The sequence below is a fragment of the Falco punctatus genome (genome assembly GCF_963210335.1).
Source record: "Falco punctatus genome assembly, chromosome: 5".
Classification (NCBI taxonomy): domain Eukaryota; kingdom Metazoa; phylum Chordata; class Aves; order Falconiformes; family Falconidae; genus Falco; species Falco punctatus.
In genome coordinates this window covers 81,645,269-81,672,612 of record NC_137584.1, presented here as the reverse complement: position 1 = coordinate 81,672,612, position 27,344 = coordinate 81,645,269, and the positions used below count along the sequence as shown (strand labels likewise).

General features: G+C 41.2%; 1 protein-coding gene across 6 annotated transcripts in view; it reads right to left on the bottom strand.

The window, feature by feature from the left end:
* NTPCR (nucleoside-triphosphatase, cancer-related) overlaps window positions 1–27,344 on the bottom strand; it is a 76,216-nt gene that overhangs the window by 27,449 nt on the left and 21,423 nt on the right. For 5 of the 6 annotated variants that reach the window (XR_013928365.1, XR_013928366.1, XR_013928367.1 and 2 more), the window contains exon 1: window positions 277–27,344. This exon is cut by the window's right edge. Coding sequence is in view for 3 of the 6 variants with exons in the window: in XM_080388894.1 (XP_080245020.1) it covers window positions 277–838 (562 nt within the window). In the remaining 3 variants the exon portion in view is untranslated. The remainder of the gene's footprint in view (window positions 1–276) is intronic. The other variant, XM_080388892.1, reaches the window with a different exon arrangement.

Genomic DNA, 27,344 nt, shown 5'->3' with positions numbered 1-27,344 from the left:
CAGCCGGGGAGGAGGGCAGGTAGAGGCCTGCAGCCGGGGCTACCCGGCCAGGTTACCCCGCAGGCAGCCGCCGGGCCCGGCTGCAGCAGGAGGCGCTCCCGGGGCTCGTCACCACCCGGGGCGGGGGCCCGGCCGCAGGCGCCTTCCCCTGGCTCTGAGCGCTCCACAGCCCCGCGCAGGGCGGCTGGCCAGGCCGGGCCGGGCCCCAGGGCAGCCCCCAGCAGCCCGCGCCGCCTCCCCGGGCCCCGCTCCCCAGGCTCCTCCTGCCCCCGTTACCTGGGGGTCCGGTGAGAAAAACGTGCTTGGCCATGGCGAGGGCCGCAGGCCGCGCTCCGCCCTCTCCCCAACACGGCGCGGCCCAGCGGGCGGGAGCACCGCCCTGCACCGCCCCCGCTCCGCTCCGCCCCGGGCCCAGCCCCGCCGCCGCCTGCTCCCCGCGGGGAAGCGCTGCTTGGCGTTGTGCTGGCGGCCGCGGTGGAGTTACGCGGAGCCCCGCGTCCCCCCCTTCCATAGCGGCGCCCCGGGCGGTGCCCGCCCCCCGGCCCCGTGCCGGCGGTGCCTGACGCGGCGGCTGTGGCCGCCTTGCCTCGCAGCGCCCGACGCGCGGTTTTAATCTGCCGGTTCCAGCGGCCTGGCGGGGGGTTGCGCGCCAGCCCCGGCAGCTGCTGAGGGAGCCTGGGCGCTGCCCTGGAGCCCGCGGGCGGCGGTGGCGGCGAAGCCGGCCCGGGCGGGTGGTACGGCCCGGGGGGCTCGGGCGCCGAGGGGCGGCGGGCCCTGCCCTTCCCGGGCTGAGGCGGCCCCGGAGGCGCGGCCCGGGGGTAGGTCGCTGCCGTGGCATTTCCCAGAAGATGGACGATATTTAAAGGTTAGGGCAGAGGGGAAAAGACGATTGACTTCCAAAGTGTGGATCAGCATTTTCTTTATCCAGTCAGCTTGATCTGTTTAATATCTGAATATGTAAAGAAGGCTCTCCCAAGAGCTTTTTACCTGTCTCAGTAAACAACGTCCTCCAACCATGCAGCAAACCAGTCAGTTAAATGACAAATGGGTTGTCTAATATGTCGATGCAGACAACTGATGTAACCAGGGGGTTAATAAACAGCTAGGGGGTTGTTACAGAGCTGGGCAAATTGGGTCACAAGTGAAAAGGTTTGGCAGGTTTAACAGAGATGCTGACAGACATCTGTCTGCATCCCTAAAAGCCATATGCATGTGGCTTCCTTCTTTGTGGCTTATTTGTTTAGATGGTGGTGACGGGGAGCTGTAAAACGGCAGATTTTTGTGTGGAGGGCTGCAGTGAGCAGGCAGAAGTCTGACTGAGGCGATGCCCTGCTACCAAGGCATACTGATCCCTGCCCGGCCACAAGCACCGAAGTGTTTACCCAGAAATACCGAGCTATGAAAGGGATACATCTTTGTTGTTGATTGCTTCAGCTAGAATGGATCTCTTCAGGTTCAGCACGTCTTTCTCTGGCTTTCAGTTTCAGTAATTTACCAAGCATTTAGAGCTTATTCATCATTTTCACAAAGATAATGGGTATCCTTGTCAGCTAGATGATGTGTAGGTCAGCAGGTAGAGTGTACATCACAACAGACATCACATACAGCCACTCTTGTATGGTTTTATATTCTTAGCAGGGTGAAGAGCAACCCTCTGTTTAGTGATACTGCACCCCTAAAGTATGCACAGTACTTTCAGGTCAGCTAGGATCAGGATTTGTGTAGAATGGTGGGTCATCTAAAAGTGTGAAGGATGCAATCAGCTATTGCACTGCATAATGAGTACCTTGTACCGCTACACTTCTGGCTTCTGAGGAAAGGAAAAGTCTCTCACAGGCTCCAGGTACACTCCTCATCAGCACTCTTGTGAGGTAGAAATTGCCATCACCACTTTTAGAAGGAGAAACTGCAACAAAGAGATGGGGATGATAAATTACACATTTGTTCCCTTGGGTGGTATGCAGTACCAGAGCTGATCCCTAGGGCCCCGAGACAGTGCAGAGGGAAAGGAACCTTGCCAGTAGGAAAAGTGGGGAGGATGCTTAGAAACACTCCCTACCCCTAAATCTGGTGCAGCGGTTCAGGATGGTAGAAGAATATTTCTCTTTAGCTGGGATTTATAAACCAGAACCTTTTACAGCTGCTCTATAATTGCAGATGAAGCACTTCTCTTTTATGTAATAGGCTAGCGTTTACTCTGGTAGTAGGAAACTTATCCTTTTCAACTGCAGCCTCAAGGGAGTTGAAATCTGTATTGTCCATTTGCCAGGAGAGTACCCCTATAACCAAATTCACAGGCTTTTCATATTAAGGCTGAGACATGGTACAGCCACAAATTCAAGCTGATTGGGCCAGACAGAGCACAGTTAAGATGTTAATGTAGAGGAGGAAAGACCTAGTTTCTGCTCTCAACAGCGCTGTACAGTCACTGGATATATTACATATGGTCAACTCACTGGATATACTACTATTCACTGGATATACAACTTCAGTTTTATGTAAAATTTGGGGAGTCATCAGAAGCAAAATTTAAGTGTTAACTTCCAAGTAGACCAAGGATTGTATGTATCATAGTTTAGAATATCTGTACCTTTCTTTGGCCTAACTACTTTGCTGGATCTGGCCAGAGGTCATTTCAGAGGGGAGATTGTAACTCCAACTTCTTGTTTGCCTGTTCTCTGCTTTCACCAGTGACCAGATTTAGTTGATTTATCTTTCTTGTAAACATAATGACTTTTATTCCTCATTTCACAGGAGTAGTGTGGAACATGTTTCATGCTTACATACTTAATTAAAAAAACTTAACAACTCTGGCATGTGTCTTGGGGGGTAGGAGGGTAGAGAGGTAACAAAGCTTCCCATGTCATCTAAAATGAAAATTTCATTTTCATAGTTTACATTCCAGACTTTGTTTTGTGTTTTTTTTCCAGGAGCAATGAAATTGTGATGTTAACTTACAGCTTCCTGCGGGCGCTTGCCAGGCATCTTTAATCTAAAGCAAGAACCACAGAGAGGAACTGCATATTTACTAGACTATTAACACAAGAACAACACTTAATAACTGGCTACTTCACCCTTGCCCTGAACTTCTGTGCAGAGCTTACTGTGATTGATTTTACAGGTAGGTTTTCTATATAATATTAAACTATTCCAGTCTATTGGCTGATCGCCCAGGCAGGCCACATAAAGAGACCCAGACAAGGTTGTTTTGTTCGATACAGAGTTTTACTAGGTTTTATAAATCAACCTTTCATTTTCAGAAGTGTGTTTGGAGAATTTTAGGGCTAGCACTACAGTTTGACAGAACTCTGATTTCTAGTACGATATTCTAAGAACTATTTCACCCTGTTCTCAGATACAGGACTCTGACAGTTATTTTGCTGTGTGGCTAAGACCTTGATCTTGCAAACAAATGTGTGAGTAAAGTAGTTGCAGCCTCAGGGCTTAAATTAGTTAGCATTCCACTTTGATTTTCATTGTAATTTGTACCATAAAATGTTCTCTCCTTCTGGATGCTCTGCCTAGGTTGAAGTCATTCAAATGCACCAAAACCAGGCAGTAGTTATGCCAGTTGTGCTTTTGTAGTTTTGCTGTTAAGAAGACCTTATGTTTGCTAAATGAATTGGAAGTTTTATGTATGTTTTGTTAAAGATTTACTATTTAAGGTTGTTCTCTTTGATATATTTATTCTATAATCTGGTGACTGCATAGAACATGCAGGTTGTTCAAGAAGCGTGAGGTGCAGTGTGCATGTTGCTTTCGCTGTAGCTGTATCAGTAGTCTGGAGTCTGCCTGTGTGCTCTCTTGGTCATGGGATTTTTGCATTCATGGCTGGATATGTTTAGCTGAAGTAAGTAGAAACAGGACATATCCTAGCAGTGTAGCTAACTAAAAGAAAATACACAACATGGGTTTTACTCCTTTTAGGATGAGAGGAGAAAAACACAGCTTTTCCCCTTCAAGTATGGGTAGCTTAATAGGTAGTCATTTATTCCTAGAAGGTTGCCAGCTCAAAATATTTTCCTGTCCAACTACCTAGACTGTGTTTTTGTTAGGTGAGGGTCAGTTAAATTCAAGTCAAGCTGAATTGAACTGTATGGTCAGGCAAGGCCATGAAATAAGTGTTTACAAAAGTCTGGTGCCTGGAAAAGACCCACTCTCAAGTACCAAGGACAGGTTGTGATTCTGGGTGACCTTTAGACACCTTGGGAGGAGCTGCCAATCATTGTTACAAACTGTTAGCTAAGCCTGGGGGAGCCTACATGTATTGCTGGATGTTCACTTAAAAAAAACTTGGATAGAGTCCTAGACTTATGTTGAATGGGGTAAAATTAATTAACTGCAAGTTTCCAGACCAGTGGCTAAGAAAAGAGGTCATTTGTGATATTTATGGTATTCCCTAGAGTAGAAGCTGGAAGGAATGAGCGTCATCTACCACCTCTGACATGCACCCTCAATTGGGCAGTAGTTTACATTCCAGCACTCTGCCTCAAGGAGCGCTTAGTACATTGTTACAGTTTTAGCCCTTGGTTTGTTTGGTGTTAGGTTTTGAGGGGGTTCCCCCCTCATGGGAGAGAGTTGCTCTCCAACAGAACATGGCTTTTTGGTTCCTGGTACCTCAAGTTTGTACAGCGTTTTGCTTACATCAGGGTAGGGAAGTACACTTTGTTTTTAAGAGGCTTCATTTTAAAGAGTTCTTTATTTTGTCCATCTTCTCACTTGCAGAGAATGCTCCTGCTCACAGATAGTGGGCCTAGCTGTATTCCTAGCTGTATACCACTGGCCATCTAATGATACCAGTGATGGTATTTCTGACCTGACTTTGTTTTGCCTGTGGAGTAATCATGGTGACAGCAGGTGTCTGAGAATAAACATTGAGCATCTACAGCCTGCCAGTCTTTAAACTTCCCAGAGAGATAAGCCATTAGCGACATGCAGGGCCTCCTCTAGATGAAAACTGTGGTACACCCTCTGTCATTGATTTATCTATGGAACTTTTCTGTGTGGCGCGTGCAGTAGAAATCCTGTATGTTCCATCAATGGTTGTGTTCTCCAGAACGAAGGAAATTCCTGAAAGCATTTCCTGAAAACAGACACTTAAGAAATAAATTATATCAGCCTCTATATGGAAGTTGGAGAATATTTGTGAAATTGGATTTTCTATTGTAAACAGAGACCAACAAACCTTCAAAGAATGTAGTCCTCTCTCTCTACCAGCATAGCATGGTTGAACCTCCTGGGCAATTGCAGCCAGTTTGGCAGAAAGAAATAAGTAAAAAAATCTAATAAATTGCTATACATTTTTTTAAACACACACCTGGATATGAGGGATATAAGAGGAGGACCTTTTAAACAGTCTGAGGGGAATTATAAAGCATAAACAGAATCCTTATTAGGCAGGAGAGAAGCCACATAGAGCTCAACCCATAGCATAAATCCGTAGGAAACCAGGTTTCATTGTTTCTATTCTCAATGAAACAGCTTGCTTGCTTGCTCTTTTCAGTAATCTCCCACCTCCTACTTTTTTCAAAAAGAAAATAGTCTCCTTGAAATTGCATGCCATTTTATATGGTGTTCTTATATATTTGGTAGAAATAACAAGAAGCATTCACTCTGAAAAAAAAAAATCCAGCTTGGTTTGTTATGGCATGATAAAAATAAATTTGCTGTTATTTTGTTAATCTGTTATTTTGATATAGATACTTTCTTGCATATTTCAGATTTCAACGGAATTCTGCTCTATATTAGAGTCAATGGGATAAACTGTAATTGAGGAAGAACTTAACTGCAACAGAGAATAAATTTGATTGTATTGCTAAGTTTTTCAGTTGCTGTTTAAGGTGTAACAATTTTGTCCAGAAAATGTCATTCTTTTGATGGTTGGTTTCCATAGGCAGGAACATAAATGAATTTCTATACTATTTTGAGTGCTTGGTACAAGCTGCTATATTGGAACAAGTGCATCAAGCAGTAATTCTTGTAAGACAGTTCAGTCAGAGAAACTATAGGATGAATACAAAAATCCCAGGGAAGTGAAGCAAATTGTCTCCCACTGGGGCCTAATCTCCTTAAATGCAGTAAAAAAAATCTGAAGTTAACAGGCATGAATAGTTAAGAGAATACAAAGAAAAGCTAAGCCAGTCTGACAAGCTGTAGATATATATGTATTTAGAAGAATATAGTTTTCAAATTTATTTTCCTCAGAGATGCTTCTCTTTTGATTAACAGCTTTTATGCATAAGGGATGCAGTAATAAGCCCTCCATTATACTAGTGGACAAGTGTAAAGGTGTTCCAGGAAGGCCTTAATGTCTCTTTGGCACTCACACAGAAGAGGGCAAATGCAGAGAGATCACGTAAATTGTTAGGAGTTGCTGAATCTGGTAGCTGGTGGGAGGAAAGGCTGCTCCTGCTCCTTGTTCCCCCATTCAACCAGTAGTGAGACTGAGCACATATTGTATTTCCAATAGACACCCCCCCACACACAGTGTGCCTATATACATACATAAATGATTGGCCGTGCAGATCAACATCAACAGAAAACACAGCATAAACAGTAGCAATGGATTCATCCTGTTCCTCTCTCTGGCTGATCAGGGTGAAAGCCCTTTAATAGAAAATCTACACGTATATATACACACACACATACATACAGTAAGGTTCTGTCCAGAAGCTGACTGTAGATACTCAGTCTATCCAGTAGCTGGCTCCTGGATTTCTTACTCTCCCCAGTTGCTGGCAGCTGGATGTACAAGCCCCTGAGGCTTGTGGCTCCACTCCACTTGCTGTTACTCAGACCCTCTTGTGTATACACACACAGATGCAGGCACACATGTGCTCGCTCATAAACAGGCACACTATGGATCCTCCAGGAACTGGCTGTAGGCATTCAGCCTATCCAGCAGCTGGCCCCGGACTCTCTTGTCTCCGTTTGCCTTGTGCACAGACACATAAATGCAAACAGTATCCAGGAGCTGGTTTGGACTACCAGATTGCTCCAGTAGCTGATTTTCAGACCCTCTGGTCTTTCCAGTATGTGACCCAGACTTGTGGCTGCTTTGATACTCAGTTCCCAAGCCTCTTTATCCTACTTGCTTGGTAATCCAGCTTCAGCTAATGATCGTACACTGACATGTGCACCCACAAAATATGCATATACTCTGGTCTCTGTGGTTGCTGGCACCCTAGACACAGGTGTCACTATGACCTGTGGTTCTTACTCCAGTTGCTGGCAATTACACCTTAATATGCTCCAATTTATCCTATTGCTGGCATCCCAGACACAATGGCCCTTATGATTCATGGTATGACTCCAGATGCTAGCATTTAGACCCCTCACTGCTTCCAGTCTCTACAGTTGCTTCTATGGTCTGTGGTCTGACTGCAGTTGCTGGCACTTAGACATTAGACACACAGTGGCATACAGAATAAAGGGTTCCTGCACCCGAGAAAGTAGCTTAAAATGGAGTGAGCAAGAAGATGGGAAGACTGTGCTGATCAAGTGCAGGGCACGGACAGATAAAGAGTGATGACCAGCAACCTGTTCATATAAAATCAGCTCCTTTTACCCCTCTTATTTTTCCATGCTTGTTCCTCCCCAAACCACCTTGACCACTCCTTTTCCTCACCTTTGCTTCATCCCCTGAACATCCCCTAAGTCTGGTGCAGTCCCAATGGTGGGTCCCATACCTCTGTAGGCAGTAAACTCCCTTCAGTCTGTAAGGTGTTCTGGAGTGGTTTTCCATTGACTTATCTTGAGGGGCTCCGCACCCTGGCTGCGGGCTTAACCCCCTCCTGTGCTGGCTCTGGAGAAGCTGAAGCAAGTGCCTCTGATGAGGTTATTCGGATTCCCCGTTTGGCACTGTGCCTCTGTGCTCCTTGGTGTGCGTGGAGACAAGCCTTTAATCACAACCAAACCGATGAGGTGAGCAGACAAGCTTGTTTTCTGCCCTCACAAAGCATTTCAGGCAGCAATACAGTCTGTCCCACCTTTTGCTGGGTGAAATTACTTTTATCTTTCATAAATGGGAAAAAGGATTCAATGTCCTGCCCCACTGCCTAGATCTGTAGGTAGTATGATTCTTCACTGCCTGTCATTCAGGTTTGGTTGCAAATCTATACCAAGCCTGGTTTGCTATGAATTGCATTGTTTTTCCCCCCACATCTATTATTTTATTGCTAGCCATTCTGTATCATGAAGTACTTCTGTAAATCTTGACATTCAGCTTTTGTTTTCTTCTACCCTGAACAATTTAGCATTCAGCAGCAAGCCTTGTCACTTTACTGTACACTCTCCTCTATGTAATTTGTGATGAAGTTGAATAAAATAGCCCCTAGTGTAGATCCAGTGAACTTCATCATTGTGAAAAACATCCACTTACCCCTACATTTTCTTTCTTGTATTTTATACCATTATTTATTCACAATAAGATTACTCCAAGGCAGTTTGGCTCTTAAAAAAACTTGGGTGAATGGCCTTTTCAAAGACCCATTTTGGAAACTCAAATGGACTTTGTTATTTGGATTGTCTATTTCCATGTGCTCCAACAAAATCCAGGATTTCTGTGAAACATGACTGGATTCTTGCCAGGACCAGACACCACATTCTTGCAGCGAGTTTGCAGACATGGGTATGTCAATAGGTTGATTCTTGCCGGCAAAGAAGAAAAGCAAATTATGCAACTGGCCCCTCAGCTTCAAGATTTAATTTCTCAGACACTTAGTGTCCCATTTATTTTTTAAATTATTTATTAGTTTCAAAAGTTATTAAGTCTGAAGAAACGGAGAGACAGCATAACTACAAATTTCCATAAAACAGAAAGTTTCTGATTTTTCCAGCCTTACTCACAACAGTGAAACCTTGAAATTATTTCAGTTAGATTTTATTATCCAGTAAGATACTAATCAGCATAAGTGAAGTTGGCAGAAGGATCTATAAATTGTTTTCTTGTTCTTTTGTTTATTCTGTTTGGGTTAAAGCTTCTGATCATTCAGGGTCAGCAGAGACCATTATGCACATCTACTCATATCTGTGTTATAACATGCCATGAAATATTACTCACTTAGTCTGTGTGAAGCCTAATACATTATGGTTGTTTGAGAGTTCATCTTTTGGAAAGATATCCAAGTGGGATGCCGAGGAATCTACCAACAGATTTCAATAAAATATTCCAGTAGTTAATTACCTACATTTAAAATTTGCGGGTTTTTTCCTGTACAGATTATTTTAGCTTTGGTTTTCATCCAGTGAATCTTGTTCTGTCTGTGTCTGTTTAATTACAGAAACTGGATGCTGTTCTACTAATCCGATGTGATATGTGTTTACATTGGTGTCAATATCAAAGAAATGTCTATGCATTTCTCTTGTAACATCTTCCCCCTCACCCTAGTTTTTACTTCAAGGGAGATTCTGTACCCATGCTCTTGTTATGAGAACAAACACATTTTCCCAAGAAAATTCAGTCACTGGTAGTTACTTTTCTATTCCTTCTTTTTCTACCAAGAAAAGGACAAAGGAAAGAAATTCTGCCTGCTAAATAAATTCCTCTTAGTGCCACCTGTGGTTTTGCCCAGCCACCATGAGGAAAGTCACAGAGAGTAAACAGTCTCTCCTGTGCTAAAATCTATACAAACTCTGGCATGGCTGTCAATCATTTTTTGCCTGATGTGAAAAACAAAACCTATTTCAGCATTAGCAGTTAATGGTAATGAAATTGCTGAATAGCCAATTCAGCTCAATATTACTGGGGAAAAAAAAGCAAATTGAGCTATCAGATGGATGAAATTCATTTTTTAAATGATAAAACCATCTTCATGGTTACCATTTGCTTTAGTTACTGGGTTTTGTCATGTGTTTTCTAGCTTAGCTACATTTGTCATGTTACTGGTAATGTAGTTATGTTTAATTTCTCCTATAAACCCTTGTAGAGGGCTGTGTATAATTCTGTTTCTATCATTACAAATTCTGATTCATCAGTTTAGATTGTTGTTCTGAAGTCTTGGTTGCTAGGAACAGTGGTTTGCCTCCTTGCCAGGAATTGAGGATTTGTTTTCTTCCCAGAAGAAAAGCTTGTTATTTACTTGTTCATAATACGTGCTTTGTCTGCATGACTGATATTTGGATCCATTTGTAGTTTAGGTGTTTTTCAAGTAAAAATCCTTCATGAGTGAAGCAAGTGGATCAACACCAAGTGGGTAGAAATATCATGGCAAGGCAATACATTTAACATTTAAAATTTAATAAAAGATGGATCCCTGCCTTATGACCTTGTGTCGGAGATTGGCCATCACCCTGAAAACACTTAGGATTGTATTAAGTCTTACCATTGTTATTGTCATAATAGGTCCACAGGCCAGCAATGTCATGGCCTGTTCCTAGGGGTGGTGGAAGGCTTCTTCCTTCCAGTTTCTTTCGAAATACCTGCTTTTGCACTAGGAAACTCTTCCCCATTTAGTATTATTCCTGTTCCATAGAGGGAAAAGTCTAAATCTGTGTTAACCTGGAATTAAGTTTAACTGTTGGAAAGAACCTTTTGGAAAATAGCATCTAAAAATCACCTGAGCAATCTGGTTTCATAAAGAGAGCTGACTGCTCTGACTTGTTAAGCTAGTGGGAGGTGATGTGACAGAATTCCTTTCTTAATTAGGGAAACCATGAAAGGAAAAAAACCATGGGAGTGGAGGGGAACAGCTAAGGCTCAGGAGATGCTCTCTTTTCCCTCAGTCATAAGTCTCCTGACCCACACCGTTAAATGAAAACATCAATGGTTGTTATTTACCTGGATTGTGCTCTAGACTAGTGTTGTGGTGAAAGAATAGCAAGAATGGTTCTTTCTGTGCTTGTTCTGACTTCCTAACCTAAGGGCAGAGCTTTTATAGGTAGATAGGTTGGTTGGAAGGATATAACCCCGAGTTGCTTGGACCCAAGGCCAGAAAAGCCTTGTTGTGGCTTTGCTCCCCCATTTTTGAGTGAAAGTGGAACACTTTCCCCCCTGGAAACTGAATTAAAGGAGCTCAGACCAGGTTTGGGCTTTTTGCCTCCTTCTTATTGTAGCATGAAGTTAGTTGTCCCGTGACAAAGTGAGTTCAGTCTCTGCTTTATGTACTCTCAAGGCCCTGGCCTCATCCCATATCCATTCCCACACAGCCTCACTGCACCCTGACAAGAGCAAATTTACTCCAGCCTTAATTACAATGTTGCAGTCAATACCAATTTCATGGTATCTTTCCTCTGTTCCAGGAGTCCTAAGTTTGCTCCCCTTATCTCCATGGGCAGTTCCAACCCTTATGGGAAAAAACAGCTTATGTAAGTAAGGATGATGGAACTAAGTCAGAAACAAATTGAATCAAAGAGGGTAGTTGGACCTACTGAGAATTATCCTAATGCATTTAAAATATAAATGTTATTCTATAAGTGCTTTTTGTTCATGTAATTTGATTTAAAATCCTTCTTATTTTACATTGGGTACAATTAAAATGCCAGTAATTACCATATATTATATGTAACATAACTATTTAAAGTTTTGGGAACAGCTCTGTCAGGCTCAGCTGGCTGGTTGCTAACATTTCAGAGAGCAGCCTGTATGAATGTACACTGAGAGAACCTAAGTGAGAGCCAAAAGGTCCAATGATTTAAAAGCAAAAAGTATGATGACTAATACCATGATAAATTTTTGAAGTTTCTCTGTTAATCTCAGTGTCCTGACCAGAATGTGGGTTTGATTATTTATGTTCTGTTTCATTCAAATTCCCTACTATGTTTTGTATTTGACTGTTGTAGCACTTGGCACTGCCTGTCCTAATCCATTTGGGTTGTGATGTAGCAATTCACAGAGCACATTTTCCTCCAGAGGTGTAAACAGCATTTCACTGTGTAAGCTGGCAGAAGGGACGACAGTTATTCCCATGGTATGCATACAGCCCATAAATGAGTCCTTCTGGATGAAAGATGCTCTGTAGGTGTAAGATCATTATCAAGACTGTTACAAAAACCTGAATGCTGCTTGGAGAGTCTTAAATATGCTTCTGACACTCTTTCCTTGCTGGTAGTGCTAGTTCTTCTGTGCTTTTCCTGCTCAAGGAGGTCCCAGAGCCTTTCCAGTAGGTGCTATTAGCTGTTATAAAACCTGTATCAATCAAAGCCACATCCAAAGAATATGCCACTATTTAAAGTACTTAAGTTTGGCATGTAATTCCTCAAGGGGTAGAATGATATTTAGGCATCATGCCTAGCAAGCAATGATACTAAATGTCCTCTTCTGAGAATACCAGTCACTGGTGTCTCAGATTAACATGGTCAACAGCAAGCCAAGTTCTGGCATATAGGGGAAGCACTAGTACAGCACGGGCACAGATATACACATACATATATATCCTGCATTTTGTCCTTCTAGTAACTTGTTATGTTGTCTCTTCACTCCTATTGCACTTTTCTGATTTTTTGTTTAATTTTTGTTGTTTTGGTTTGTTGCTTCCTGCCTTGTAACTAAAACTGCTGGAAACTCATTCATTTCTGGCAACTGGAATCAAAACAAAAGATGGGCTTCATCTCAGGCTCAAGCTGCCTGCCTCAAGGGCTGGAAACTCAGGGTGATTGCAGTTACATCCCATCAGTGTGAGAGACAGCAGCCCCTGCATCCTCCAAATAGCCTGATATGCTTGCTGACCTTGGGAGGGAAGGGGCTCTTAGACCACTGTGCTCTCTCCCCTTCTCACCTGCACTGACTCAGATCTTATACTTTCAGCAAGACCCACTGATCTCAATAAATGAAATGGTCTTCAGGTCCATTCCTGTTATGTCATCCCTGATTTCTGCTTCCACTGTTTCCTTGCAAGGTTTTGTTCAGAACTTTAGCTGGAGGCAAAACCTGAAGGTCGGGTAATTGTGGGTATTTTGGGCTTAACACTGCATGTTCTTTGTGCATTTCTTTCAAGTATTATTCATTACATGATTCTTTGTACTTTACAGTTCTTTCCTTTGAAGTCCCATATGCAATTTACACAGATTAATGTAATTGGTGTGAGCCTGCTCTGGTGGAACAGGTAGGAAGCTGATACTACAGTTTTACAGCTAGTAACAGAATAGCATAGTCACACAGCCTGGGACATGAACAGGCTTTTAGTCATGTGCTTTTAACTGTAGGGCTAATCACAGGGTCTCTGATCTCTCAGGAAAGAGATGTCATGTTTAACTTGGCTGCTGCCTTTATCTTGTGTAGTCTCAATCTCAAATAGCAAAATTTAGTGTCTTCAGTGGTCTTGTGTTTTGTTGTAATTGTTATGGTTCTGTCTTCTCTGTTACATAGTTCTTAAGTAGGCTGCTTCTATTACATGTTTCATACCCCAGGAAGGGATCGCATGTCCAAAAGCTTATTCAAGTTTTTCTGAAAGCTATAACTGTCCATCTAAAAAAAGAAGTTACATTGACCTACAAGCTTTGTCTTGTCCTTAGCTGTAGAATTCTTTACATATTCTGTGTTCCTTGAATGCTGAACAGGGAGTTTCAAACTGAGCCATAAAGCTTCTATTAAATGCACAATGATGAAAGACACATTAGTAGTCAGAATCTGGCAGCTGGTTTTAAGTTTCAGACTTAAGTTTTGTTGAGAGGACAAGGTAGGGCAGTTTTTCTGGTGATGAAGAGAACATCTTTTTATCCAGTCTAGTCTCCAGTTACAGTAATTTTGGTCCTTTCACAAGTAGTAAAGTCAGAAAAAGAGAAAGATAAGAAAACCAAAATATAAATAGCATTCTTGTTCCTGCAGACTGCAGGCTGGTGATAAATGAACCTTCAGGGATTTAAAATTCAGTCCAAATGAGCATCCAACACTTCCGATTGTTACCAGATACATATATGAACCACTCAAATACAGGGTGATCTTGCATAGGTTTACCATCATTTGGTGTTAAACTGAAATAGTGTGAAGACAACCTTCATCATTACATCTCACTGTTCTTTGTATCAGAAGAGAAATGGGATGTAAAGTACCTGAACTTTGGGAGGTTTCTTTAACACACTGGGCTGCATTTCAGTTTCGAGAGACTGAGAAAAGAGAGAGATTTCCTGTTTATTAAAGTTATTTTGTCATTTCCCACTAAATACATTGGCTTGGACAAAAATTCAGAATTTAAATACCTGACTGTGTTATATGTGCATGTATACATGTGCTTCTGTCAAATATATGTTATTTATGCACACATCTGTGTTATAAAAGAAGGCTCAGAGACACAGTAACAAGCATTTCCAGTATACTTTTATTTCCACTTGTGCATACAAATCAGCCCAATGTTAACATTACAACAAATTTTCAGCTATTTACAGAACATGAATTATTTCTTCTCACTTCAATGTGTCATTGTAATTAATTCACACTGGAGAACAACATTCCATTTTTAATTTAAGTGGTTCCATTTAATTTTGAGTCCTTGTTAGAATGTAGTTTAAACAATGACCGCATCTTATGAAAATACACAACAAGAAAATAACATCTGCTGCACTATGTTGGCAAACACCAGGGCTAATGAATGGTTGTCAGTATCACAACAGATGTCTGTTTACAGTTAAAATAATATTCTTTACCAGTTTAAGTAAGTTCCTAAATTAATTTAACTCTTGTTTACAGCGTGTGGCTCAAATTGCTTTGCTATGATAATGAATGATGGAAGTGTTGGTAGATTGAAAAGTTTCTGTTCCCTTAAGAAGCCTGACTTAAATGTGACATCTGAGTTGGCTTGTGGAATCCATAAGGACAGCTTGATTTGATGAGGATTATCTTGTCAGTAGGAGAAAATTTTCATAATTTGCTGAATATAATCATCTGCTTAGGAGTATTACAGTTCAGAATGCTGGAGGGTTTTGCTGAACTGGAAAAAGAATGTTTAAGGGGAAGAACACAAACAGTCATATCATACAATCAGGTGAAATAAAATGGAAATTACTTCAGTGCTCTCCACTCCATATATCATATTGCTAGCAATCCTCGGCCTGTAGATCTTGCATCATCTTACATCTACCCCACTTCCTAGTGTTAACAATGTAGGTGCCCATCCTCAAAGCAATGAACAAACTGCATGCAAAGCCCATAGACCACTCTTCCATTTGTCTCACCTCTCTGAAGTGGCATTAAATTCAGTTCCTTTTTCCTGTTGGGATAAGAAATTCCTTTAAACCTTTCTTGGTTGTCCAGGTCAGTATTAAGAAAGTTCATTTTCTAATGAAGAGGTTTTTTTTTCAGCCAAGACAGTGTACAGTCTGTGGTCTGCATGTCAGGACTGAGCCAGCAATGCAGATTCTAGATGATTTCCCTGAACTTACAGAAATTTTTAACCCTGTGATGGCGTCTCTAGCCTGTCAACTTTCATAGCTGCATGTCTACCTTCATGCAGATGTGTGCATTAGACAACATATTTTGACTACATTTTTTCATAAAGGTGGCATTAATAAACTCATTATGATGTACATTCTCTTCCCTCCACCACCTTTTCTCCAAAGCAGACGGTAGTTAAGAAGATTACTCAATTTTTGAGAATGAGTCAGAAAATTACATGCTGTGTTTTATCTTTATCATACACAGAAAATTAGTGTTACAATGTGTCAGTAATTCACGATGACATATAAATTGGTCTGAATCCAGTACAGATCACAGAGTGGTCAACAATGCTCACTATTCAATTCAGATTTATGGACATCAAGAAGAATTAAAAAAAAAAAAACAACTGTAGGTGTTACTGAGGCTTTTGATGTTTTGTCAGGATAGATCCCTAAATATTCCACATAAACAGTTAAAGCGATTAAAAACTGTGCACCAGCTCCATGTCACTCAATGTAAACAGTCTTTCACCCCTTGCACTGTAAAAAATTACTGGAATGCTGTATTTTCCTTACTGGAAAGTGCAGTCTTTAATTTTGTAGCTGAAGTTTTAGATGTATCTTACTGTTTGTTGTAGGTATTGACTTCTTATTAAGGATTCTGAGTAAGATGCTGAACCCAAACACATGCAGTAAGACTCATAGGAGGATGATTTTCCAAATGGCTTTCAGTCTCCACAGAGTAGCTTTTGCTGGACTATTTATTACTTCAAAGCTATGGGTTTGGGGTTTTTTTTATTCTCTGATCTTAGTCTCTAGCAAGTGTGATACACTGATTATCTTGTAGGAGACACTGAACTCTGATTCCTTATTCCTTTGATGCTTCATGTGCTCGATTGCTTCTCCACTACATGTTCCAGCCAACAGCAGAAGCAAGGCAAGGGAGAGGGTACAAGTGGAGAGAATTTCCTGTGCTTAGAAATGAACAAACCAATGAATTATCATTTATTCAGTAATTACAGTTTACAGTGCACTGGATGTATATGGAATCCCCAAAGAAATGGGATGTGTGAAAAGTTGGTTTCTTTGACTTCTGTCTTTGTAGTGATGTGCTCTGAAATGAAAACAACCACACAAACTTTTTTTGTGCCAGATTTCCTTTTCAGCCTTGTTTCTGCTCCTTAATCTTCTGCTGGAGTAGGTCTTCAGGGGTTCTGGTCTATAAAAACACCTAAGCGCTTGTGTTTGTGTAATATTTCTTCCTTTCACACAGAGTCAGATTAAAAATTGTTTCCTTCTCTTATGCCTGGTTGTAGCCTATGCACTTTACAGCCTCACTAAAGACAAATAAGAGGCAGAACGTGGCCTCTGGAGTGCAACTGAGCAGAAAGTTTGGGTCATGTTCTGACAGGATGGCAGAACATCCTCTTCTCTTCCCTGCCTTTTATTCATGAGAATTGGAAGAACCTCTCCTCTGTATACTTTGTCCTGTGAGAAGGAGGGACAGGTTTTGGCAGGCAGAGGACCTACAAGTTGTACCCCAACTTCTGTCTCTCCTTGCCATTACCAGTATGACACAATGGGCACTTAGGGTCATGCCGTAGGGGGCATCTGAACTGTTGTGCTGCCTCCTGCTCTTCATTGAAGCTGCACCAGTGTATGAATATGTTGAACAAGTATAAATACTAGAGTGCACAGGAGAACTAAAAAGCAATGAGTCACCATAAACTACAGTATTGGTCTGATTCTGGAAGAACCATAAAACAGTGGCTGAGTTGCTAACAAAATGTCTAGAACTGTCTAGAAAAGAGAGTCTTGTCCTTAACGCTGGAGAAGAGTTATATAAGAGTAAAGTAAGGGAAATAATTATCTGGAGAAAACCTTACCTTAGAAAAATAATTTGCTTGAAACATACAATTTGAGGGGAATGCAAATCAGTGAAGCTTTTTGTAAGGATAATCAGTCTATTTCAGTCTACTCCTCCAGTCTTCTTCATGTGTCATGGAACATAGTTTGAAGAAGACAACTGGTGGCAAGATACACTTAAAATAATGCCAGACAGACAATAAATTCTATTTTGTTTGTATTTTCTGTTTGTATTTTCCTACCATAAAAATACAGATTGTAGAAGACCAACTTTGACTTTTCTGTGGAACTTTCTGCCAAAAGGATTTGCTAAGTGTATGTTAAAACAAACAAACAAAAGCCAGTAACAACAAAACCACAACAGAAATAGTAACAATCCTTTTTTTATAAGGTCATGTGATTTTGAAAAGTCTGTACTTACAGAAAAGCTTTTTCAGGACAAAGTCCATAAAAAAAGATGATAGTAATTTTTCTCCCCTCGCCTGTTTCCTAGATATCTTATGGTCGTAGTAAATACCAGAGAATGCATAGCTCTAAAACTTAAACCCTTTTTGCTTAAAATCAGCTGTGAATTTTGTATGCTTATTGCAGGCTGCAGCCATCAGACATCACTTGTGTCCTTGGTCAAAGGAAGAACTTTGAGGCTAGAGTTGTTTCTTTAAAAAAAATATTTTCAATCAAGCTATGAAGGGTGAATGGAGGAACAGCCTTTTGTACTGTGTTTGATACCTTAGTGGAACTGTGACACATCTGTGTCAATAGAAACACTGCTTTCCTTTACACTGCTGGCCATCTTTTGTACAGGAAAGGTACATGTCTTGCTTGCAGTTTTTTGAGGCTAAAAAAGTATTAATGCCTCATCTAGAGAATTAGTTTTCATCTGTGGCATGAAGAAAATACAAGGCCATTGCATGGAAGTTTGCAGATGGTAAACATTGGTGGAATGAAAAAAATGAGCAAGGTTGGGCATTTAAGAAGAGCAGCTGGTTATGAACTAGGTGCATTTACGCATGACAAGTGAAAGGCTGCATGTTTTGGAAGCAAAAAGATGTAGATCCCACTTGCCCAGTGGGGGCTGTGTCTTGAGAAAGAAAGCTTCAGAACGGATGGGGAAGGGCCAGGGGTCGAGGGGTGATTGGTTGAACATTGCTCCTGGTTGTATGCTGAGGCTGAGTAGCTAGCACAGTCCTTGGCAGTGTAGCAGAGGGAATCCAGAGCAGGGATGGAGAAGCATGTTCTGCCATTATGCAGCATTAGCGCGCCTGTTACTGAGCTTTGTCCTGTGCTGGTGTTAATACTCTTAGGAAGGGAGAGATGTGAGAACAGTGGTGTAGAAAACTCATTAAGTCTCCCAGAATAAAAATTAGGCTCTCAAAATCACCCATTCAGGTGACTTGAGGTGACTTAATCATTCTTAATATAAACAGGAAGATTTGTAGCAGGGCAGTTTTAATGAGGTCTAAAAGGGGAATTGGACCAACTCATATTGGAAATGGAGTGCCAAATTTTCTAATGGAATGGTAATTAGCTCCTAAGACATAGCAATCATGATGGATTTTCCATCACTTCCAAGACCTTAAATCTGATTGGGCACTTCTCCATACAATTAGTTTTGACTGCAGCTCATTAAAGTGACTCAGGAACTGCTGGGTGAGGGTGTCTGCTCTGGCTAGATGAGTGTCTTCTGTTTTAAACTTACTTGTAGTTGATGTACAGTCTTGGTCTGCAGAAGGTTTCAAGGTTCAATTTCACTGAAAGTACAAACTGCCTTTAAAATCACAGGTCACTGGAACTTTTCTTAGCAGGAATGGAAATGCTCTCCCTCACTGTGTTTTTTCTCTTAGGCAGCACTAGTTTTTTTCAGTGTGATCTCTGCTCATCCTGATCACCTATGTCCTCACTGGATCTCCAGTGAGACCTGGTGGATCCCTATGTTCTTGTTACTATTTTTTAGCAGCACTTAACGAAGTGGGTGGTTCCCTGCACTGTTAGACGGCTTAGCCCTAGTGGAGAGTCCTGTAAATTCCACTGAATGCTGCCGTGGTACTTTTGGTGGGACAGAATGGGAAATCAAATCCAAACCTCTTAAATTGTATGTACAACTGTGGAGGGATAGGGTGCTGCTAATTCAGGAGTGGTTGTTCAACTCCATCTTCTGTGACTGTAGCTTTCAATCCACTCCTGTTCTATACTGTAAAAATATGTTTCTTTTGAAGCTGGCTCTAACAAACTGAAGACAAGTGGTACAGTTACTTCAGCACACATAATTTCCAGTGGTGAGGGGAAGTAATGATATTACCTGTCATCCCAAAAGAGACAGATGTCTGTGGGACACGTTCAGCTTTATGATACCTTTGTTACTTGCATGGGATTGTACTGGTGCAAGAGTATAATGTATCCTGTGGTGTCCTTCCCATAGCTTGTGTTTTATAGGAGTGACCTGCCTCATACCTCAACAGTGCAAGAGGGAGCTCCAGGAAAATAAAAACTCTAATTTTGAAAGAGGGAATGTGTCTCATAGTGCCTACAGTTTTGTCCACCCCCCCGCCTGTGTCAGTTCTGCCTGCTGTGCTGAAGAGATGCCACCCACAAGAAAACCCTGTCAATTCACTGGGTACAGAAGAAGACCTGGTAGGATGCAGAAGCAGTCTGAACCTGATCTTGGCTGAACCGGTCACCTAAAGATACCAAAGCATCCATTATTGTATCAGGTTTAGCTGCACATGTTCCATCTCACATGAAACTATCTGTGAAGGGAAAGATTTTTATTAGCTGCAATTTCAGCTAACCGCTTTATTTCCTGTCAGAGTAATCTCTCCTACTTTTATGACTGACTATAGTATCATAAATTTTTTAACATTGTGGTTTCTGGACTAACTTCTGGTGGTTCATCACAGCAAGGTTTTTGTTTGTTTGGGTGTTATAAAACCAGTGCTTTTTCAGTCAGTTTGGCTTGGAGGAAATTGTTTGTGGTAAAGTCCCCAACACAGGGAAATGCCTTAGTTCTCAAAACTGTGTAAGATAGCTTCCCCAGGCTGCTCACAATCCCACAAGAGACTGGTACAGTTAAAAAAACCACAACAAAACCCAAACAAACAAAAAAACCCCACCCACAAACCAAAAGAGACCACCTTTTCTCTTTGAACATTTGAATGAGTGGGTTCAGAGAAAGGGTCTCAAAGAGACTCTTCCCCTTTTTTTTTTTTTTTTTTAATTCAGTCCTCTTCAGTGTTCAGTTCATATTTTAATCATGTTTCAGGACTGAAGCAATCACACAGGAGAGGACTAAATCATCCATTCGCTTTCATGGGTATAGTCATATATGTTGTAGTTTCTAGGTTACTTGCATCTCTGGCTTCTCAGTGGTCCCAGCTGCAACCTAAGGAGGATGTCTCCCTTGCTGGATAGTCCTGCTGTTCTCTCCCTGCTGTGCAATGCCAGGCTGAGCCTGTCTGCAGTTCTCAGAGGACACATCTCTACAACTGCAATGGTGTATGGCATGGAGATGCCAAAGCTATAAATGACCTGCGTTAGCATTATCTGCTCTGTGCTTGTCCGTGTGCAGGTTATAGCTCTGGAAGGGAGAAGCAGCACAATCTTGTATTGCAACAAGGCTCTAAGTGGCAGAAAGGTATCTTGCAGTGCTGAGGTGCTTGCACTGCGTCTGGATACAGAGCATGTGAGGTCTCTGCTCTCTCTCCAGCATCTCTGCCCTCTGCTCCCAGTGTGCATTGTGGGCACGTGCCCTGACTATCTTGAAAGGTCTGATTTTGTCATAGCAGCCACAAGTTAAAGCAATAGTATTGCTCATGACCTGTCAGGACTCATAAACCAAATCATTAGCTCTTCAGAACATAAATGTTTAGGAGTAACCCCCTGTTCTTTTAAGCACACGTAGTTTAACAGCCTTTCACCAAAGCTCTTCAAAGGCCAACACCACAGAACACTGCCCACAGCCAGCTCTGCTTGGTTGGGAGATCATTTACGTTAAGAGATTGATTGTCCTCAAACCAGTAGGCGTTATCAACTGGGGCTTATGAATGTAGTCAAAATATTCCACACTATTTCTTATGAGGTGAGGATGTAGAACTTCAAAAAGAATTGTTATCTTCCCTATTTTGGTATACAGGTTTTGCATTAGCTGGTTCTCACTGTCTGAAGTCTGTGAAAGAAATGGATTTTTAGCTTGCTTTTCTACCTTAGTAGACAAAAAGTCCTTGGCTATACATACAGCTGTCAGAAAGTTCATACAATACTTTTTGAGTTTTCCACAATTCTGGGGCATCTGTCACACAGTAAATATTGATTTACTATATTGTACTATAGAGACCTTCTTCCAATCCATTCAATACTGGCTGTTTAGAGTTCAATTTTTATTACACTAGCAAGCTTTTGAAAAAGAGGGTGATGTAGATTACAAAGAAATGTTTCCTGTCTCTTCAGCCAGGGAAGGAACTGTTTAAGTAAAAGCACAGATGGGTGCCTGTAGATAGCAAGGAAAAAGTCAGACAAATCACAGAAATTGCAAGTCCTGTTCAGTTAATCGAGAAATAACAATTCAATCCTGCTGTAAAAGTCTAGTGGTTTCGGTGGGGATGGTGGAGGGTGTGAGGTTTTTTGAGTTGATGGAGCTGGTTTGCCAGTTCTGGCTCCTTCCTATTTCAGCAGCCACAAAACACAACTACAATCCCACTGATGGTGTGGCTGTAGAAAAATCCACAGTGAGTTTTCTCATCTGGGAACATGAATGCTGTGCCACGCTGTTTTCTCAGAATGAGTTTTTAAAATGTTTCTGCTGCTGTGTACCTTTTTCATATACTTCCTCCCTTCTCTTCATTTAGGAGAAAGTTCAGTGAAGGGAGCTGAAGGATTTTTGTACATCTCTTTCAGTGCACTGTGACGAGGTACAAAACCATCTTCTATCTCTCAATGAAGCTGCAAAAATAAACACAGTTATCTTGTCTTCTTACAGCATTTTTGTAAGTCAAGAAGGTTTTGAGGATCATGCCCACCCGCCCCATGAACAACTTTTGAGGTGTACCAACAGGTTCAGGCAGATTGGCAGGCGAGCATTGATCTCAGAGGTGTTATTAATCCTATGAGCTTCAGGAGGAAGCCAAGGAGGAGGGGAGAGAGAACCCTTATTAGTGTCTCCACAAGAAAAAAAAAAAAAAAAAAGCAAGCATACAGATTTGTGTCATTTTAGACACCAGAGAGTACACATAGAAGAAAAACAATATAATGCCCTAATGGCAAAAGATTATATAAGCAGCTCTGCCATCTGATTAAATATTAGCAAAAACTACAAAACACAGCTCATAGTAAAATAGGTTTGATTAGCTTTGCTGCCCATGGTACTGCTTCTTTATATTGAGACAATTGCAGTAATATCCTTTAATGGAGGTTCTGAGAATGAAGAAAAGCATTTCTATTCATTTTGGGACTACAGGACCCATCTGATGTTTTCATTTTTCATCTCACATACTCAGAGGATGTGGAATTGCTCCTCTGTTCCTCTTCTCTGATGGGACCATCCAGTTTTCCATTCTGGGTCCCCTCATTAACAGGGATTTGCCACCTTGACAGACTCGTGAGCTCAGTAGGACAGCAGAGAACTGTGAAGCAACACCCAATACTATGTACTAAAATCTTTGCCTGCAAGGGGTCTGACTGACCAGGTATTTAGTATTTAATATTAATATGAAAAATTACTTTAAAAATATTGTATATTCATTTACGTATAACAGTAGTGCAACTGTGGAACAGCACACCTGGGAGAAGAAGGGACTTTGGATGTTTTAAAACTTGGGCAGCACAGACCCTCCCAAGGACTCCCAGGGAATGTCATAAGGAGGAGGGAGGGGGAAAGCACAGAAGCAGGGAGGACGGGATAACAGCATAACCTTGTGCTCTCACTTTCTGCTGGTCCTACTGGCAGATTGTCTCCAGGCTTCAAGCAGAGATCAGGAGACCCAGCAAGAGCGTTTCTATGGCTTTGAAGTCTCTACACGTGGCACAGTGACGATCCGGTGATCATAAACTGAGGTCTGGTTCCAAAAGGAGCCCCTTAGATTTGTTTCTTGTGATTGAACTGTGATTGCAGCAGTGAAGACTTTCCCATGGTTGAAGCACTAGGAATGTCTCACTTTCCCATATGCCTTCCTTGGTGTCCATTAACGTGAGATCCCCCCTCCTCCTTTCCCTCAGTTGTTGCACTCTTGGTGGTCGTCTTCTCTTACCCAGTGGCCTGTTTTCTTTTGTTTATCAGCATCTCTGTCAAATTTTGTTTAAATTGTCCAAGGCACTGAAAGGATATGTGGAGGTCAAACAGAAACACATAGAAAGCCTGACTCAAAATATAAACTAGATGGCTCTTGAAACTGGCAGTGGATAGTGCAAACTTCCTGTGTGTCAACAGTTAAAAAATAAAGAACAACAAAGATAGGGAAATAACCATAAAACATTTCTTCAGAAAAACGCTGTATAGTGGGAGGCAGCACTCTCAGCAAACAGCATTTGAGACCAATATATTTTTTGTGCCCAATTTTTCTTCTTGCTGTTTGACGTGTTATCTCTGGGACAGCACCGTACACTTTTACTTCAGCTCGTAGCATCGACATAATGGAGTTCCTCCCAGAGGTGCTGCTCTCTAGAGCAGGTTGTGTGGTATTGTGCAGTGTTTGCCTGCCTTGTTTTTAACCACCTTCGTTATATCTCTGCTCTGGACTTTTTCTGCAGCCGTTTCAAATTGCCACAAGGGAAAATCAAGGGTAATTGAATAACGGGTATTTGGTGTGGCTTCTCACAGGAAGCAATGGCTGCTTTCAGTTATCTGAAGCAAGACATTTAAAAAAGCTCAAACCACTGGAAGGACAATAGGTATGGGTTGGATTCCAATCTCTTACCCAAATAATGCTATTTAGTGCTAGATGGGAAACAATTTGGAAGTGTAAGCTCAAATGTCCAAACTACCAGAAGTTCCTCCCCAGCCTGGCACCTTCGTAGACAATTTCTTCATTCAGTCTCTCTGCTTAGGAACAGAAGCACTTCCCAGGGTCATCGCCACTAACCGGCGGTGTGGAGGCTGTTCATGTTGTACCTGTTGGGTAGGAACAGACTGTCAGCTTCCTTAAACTATCATGAAAGTCACTTCTGTTTTCATGGAAAGAAAATAAATCTGTGAACTTTTTAGTTTGATTATTCATCAAAACCAGTGGCACGTTTGGTATCTATAGACAATTTCTGGTGACAATCCAGCAAATCCAAGTCCTGTTAGAAGAACATTATCAATAATAACATCCTCTTATTAGCATAACTTTGAGGAAGAAAAATGTGAATACTTTTTCTCTAAAAGTTGGGTCAGGTAATAGTATTTTCTGATTGTACATCTGAGGAAAGCAAGCTTAGATATTACCTAAACAATTCTTTTTACAGATTATAGTTGTGCTGGAAAGATGATTACTTTATTATCTGTAGTTCTGGTCTACCAGCCTAAACTGTAAACTGTTGCTCCGATGACTGTCAGCAGTTCTGTTCCAAACATAATACTGGATTTGTGGGAGTTCTTAAAAGTTTGTTTGCAGTTTAATACCAAAGGGTCAACTTGAACTATTTAGTATTAAAATCCCCTTTGTTTCTTCATGTGATACAGGAATAAAAGCCAGTATTTATTTTCCTTCAGCTTAACTTAGATACAGGAATACAATTTAAGAATGCCTCCCGTTCATGGTATTTTTTTATGCTAGTTGTCTTTGGGATTTCTAGATGAGAGTGCTGTGCTTTGGATTGGGTGTGCCAAACGGTTCCTTAAGGCTATTAAGTTCCATTACTTCACACACACATTCCTAATCACCTTGAAATGACAATAAATATCAGCTCATAAATTAATTATTTGCATCTGCCTGCTAATATTACAGTCAGTTTGGAAGAAGCCACCTGTGGGATATTTTTTATTCTTTTCTTGTACATGCCAAATATGGATAGATAATCCAAGTTGCTTCAAAGAACTGGTCAGGGAATTGCTTACTTTCATCATGAAAAGATTTTGATAAATGAAAATGCTTGATTTTTATGAAAATCAAACAACCCTAAAAGGTCACAAGTCCCAAAACTGTGTAGGGATTTTCTTTAAGGGGAAAAACAGATCTTTTAATTAAAAGTTCTGTATTTTACCTTTTACTAATGTAGTTTCTTTAATTTTTTTGTTGTTGTTTTTATATGGTAGGTTCAAGCAACTTCAGTTTCTGATTTCCTTTATATGAAAAAAATGTATCCATGTATCTTGAAGTTTGTTTATTGAGGTATGTTGTGTAAGGTTATAGCACTGAAGCTTTTTTTTAACATTTTACCTTTAACTGAAGCTTTTTTTCGTAACATTTTTTAAAAAACTGAAGGAAATTTGACCAAGTTGTGAAAGTAAAATACTCAATCCCTTGTTGGAGACTAAATGTGGACATTTTTAGATCAGGAGGAAACTGTTTTGGAAATTTATAAATTTCCAAATTCAGTATTTCTAGGACAGCTATAGCAGATACTGTCTGCTTTGCTGACTGAAAATTTCCAAAACAGTACAATAAATTGGAAGATTTAATTATGCTGCGTGGCATCTCTGTGAGAGTATTTTATTCCTACATGGTAAAAAAAACCCCAAGGTTAAAAAAAAAAGCAATATGTGTTTTATGGGAACTCCCCCAAAAAGTTATATGCCAAAGAATATGCAAATATATCTAAAAGGCCTGGGGACGTATGATGGAAAATATAAGATTTTAAGATGTTTCTTTACCTGTGACAATAAAAGTTGAGTTGCTTGGTCAAAGTGAAGTAATAGAGAGAGTTCAGCAAGCTGCAAAACTGGATTAATACACTCAGTACGTTAACAAAGTATGGAGGCCCTTGGAAGGATGGCTGTCAAGCACACAGCAATAAGTGAAAACTGCTGGAGTAATAAAAGGCTTGTGCTTTCCTCCTGCTAGAGGGAGATACCCTTCTAATAGGGGTGAAGCATGTTCACTGTGGTGGGGAATCCATTAGGTCAGGTACACAGTAAACTTGTATTCCTCAAACTATGGACGTTCATGGAAAGGCAATCTTGAACAGTTGATTCTACTTTTTAAAAACAGTTTTTCACTACTAGTAAATAGTTCTGGAAAGCACACATTTATTTGCTGCCAGCAGCTGCATATGCTCCAGAGCAGGGGAGTCAGTGTTTAGACTTGTAGCCAGTATTTGCAGATGCTTTTCACTCCCTCAGTCTGGTAGGGCTTAACGGCTGCTCCCAGTGGAGAAGTGCTCATCAACGTGGCAGTAGCATCAAAGCAGGGGATTTACCGCTGATAGCCGTGAAGGCATGGTGTGCATGGTCTCAGATGAAGTTTGTTTGAAAGAAGGAAAGGATAATCACAGGAAGATGGATAGGCCCAAATAGAGAGGCATGTCTGCAAAAAAACTGAGATAGGCTGCCTCTACTGTAACTGAATCTAGGCGTACTGCTTCAGAGAGTCCTATCACGAGACATGGTTTCCTCCATCTTTGACCTACTCTGCAGGGTTACTCTGAAGGAAAAACTTAAAAAATAAACAGGGTATAATACATACACTCAATAAATGTAACCAGTTTGTTTAGCCCTTTCAGAATGGGGCTCAGTACAGGGTGTGATACACTGGAAGGAACGGGACAGTGTTTTTTTGGTGTCCTTTATCTTAGCCTAAGTGAGGTGGACACATCAGAACAGTTTGACCTCTGAAGTCTTTCATTCCTCAAGTGTGTTGATACTAATGAGGCTCACAGGCAGAATGATCTCCCCTTTTCTGTTATATCTCCACTTTCTTTATCCATTCTTGGCTCCCTGCCTCTTTGTTCTCCACACCAAAAGCTCATTTACTTGTTTTCTTGCTGGCTGTAGCTGCGGGGGTTCACTTCCTTTTTGTGCATTTTCTTCAAAAGCCTTGAAATGTAACATAGCTATAGGTCCTGCTGAGATGCTCTTGTCTTATTAATGTACCAATGGGTGTTTTTTAATGAGAAAACATGAAAGTACCATGAGCCTTCCTCTGCGCCTCCCCAGACTGATCATGAGAAATTGATGAATTGTGTGAAGTCTGCAAAGACTTGGGAATTCATTTTAAGTCTGTTTGGGCAAATATGCACAAATAAGAGTTTGGTTTTTAGGAAAT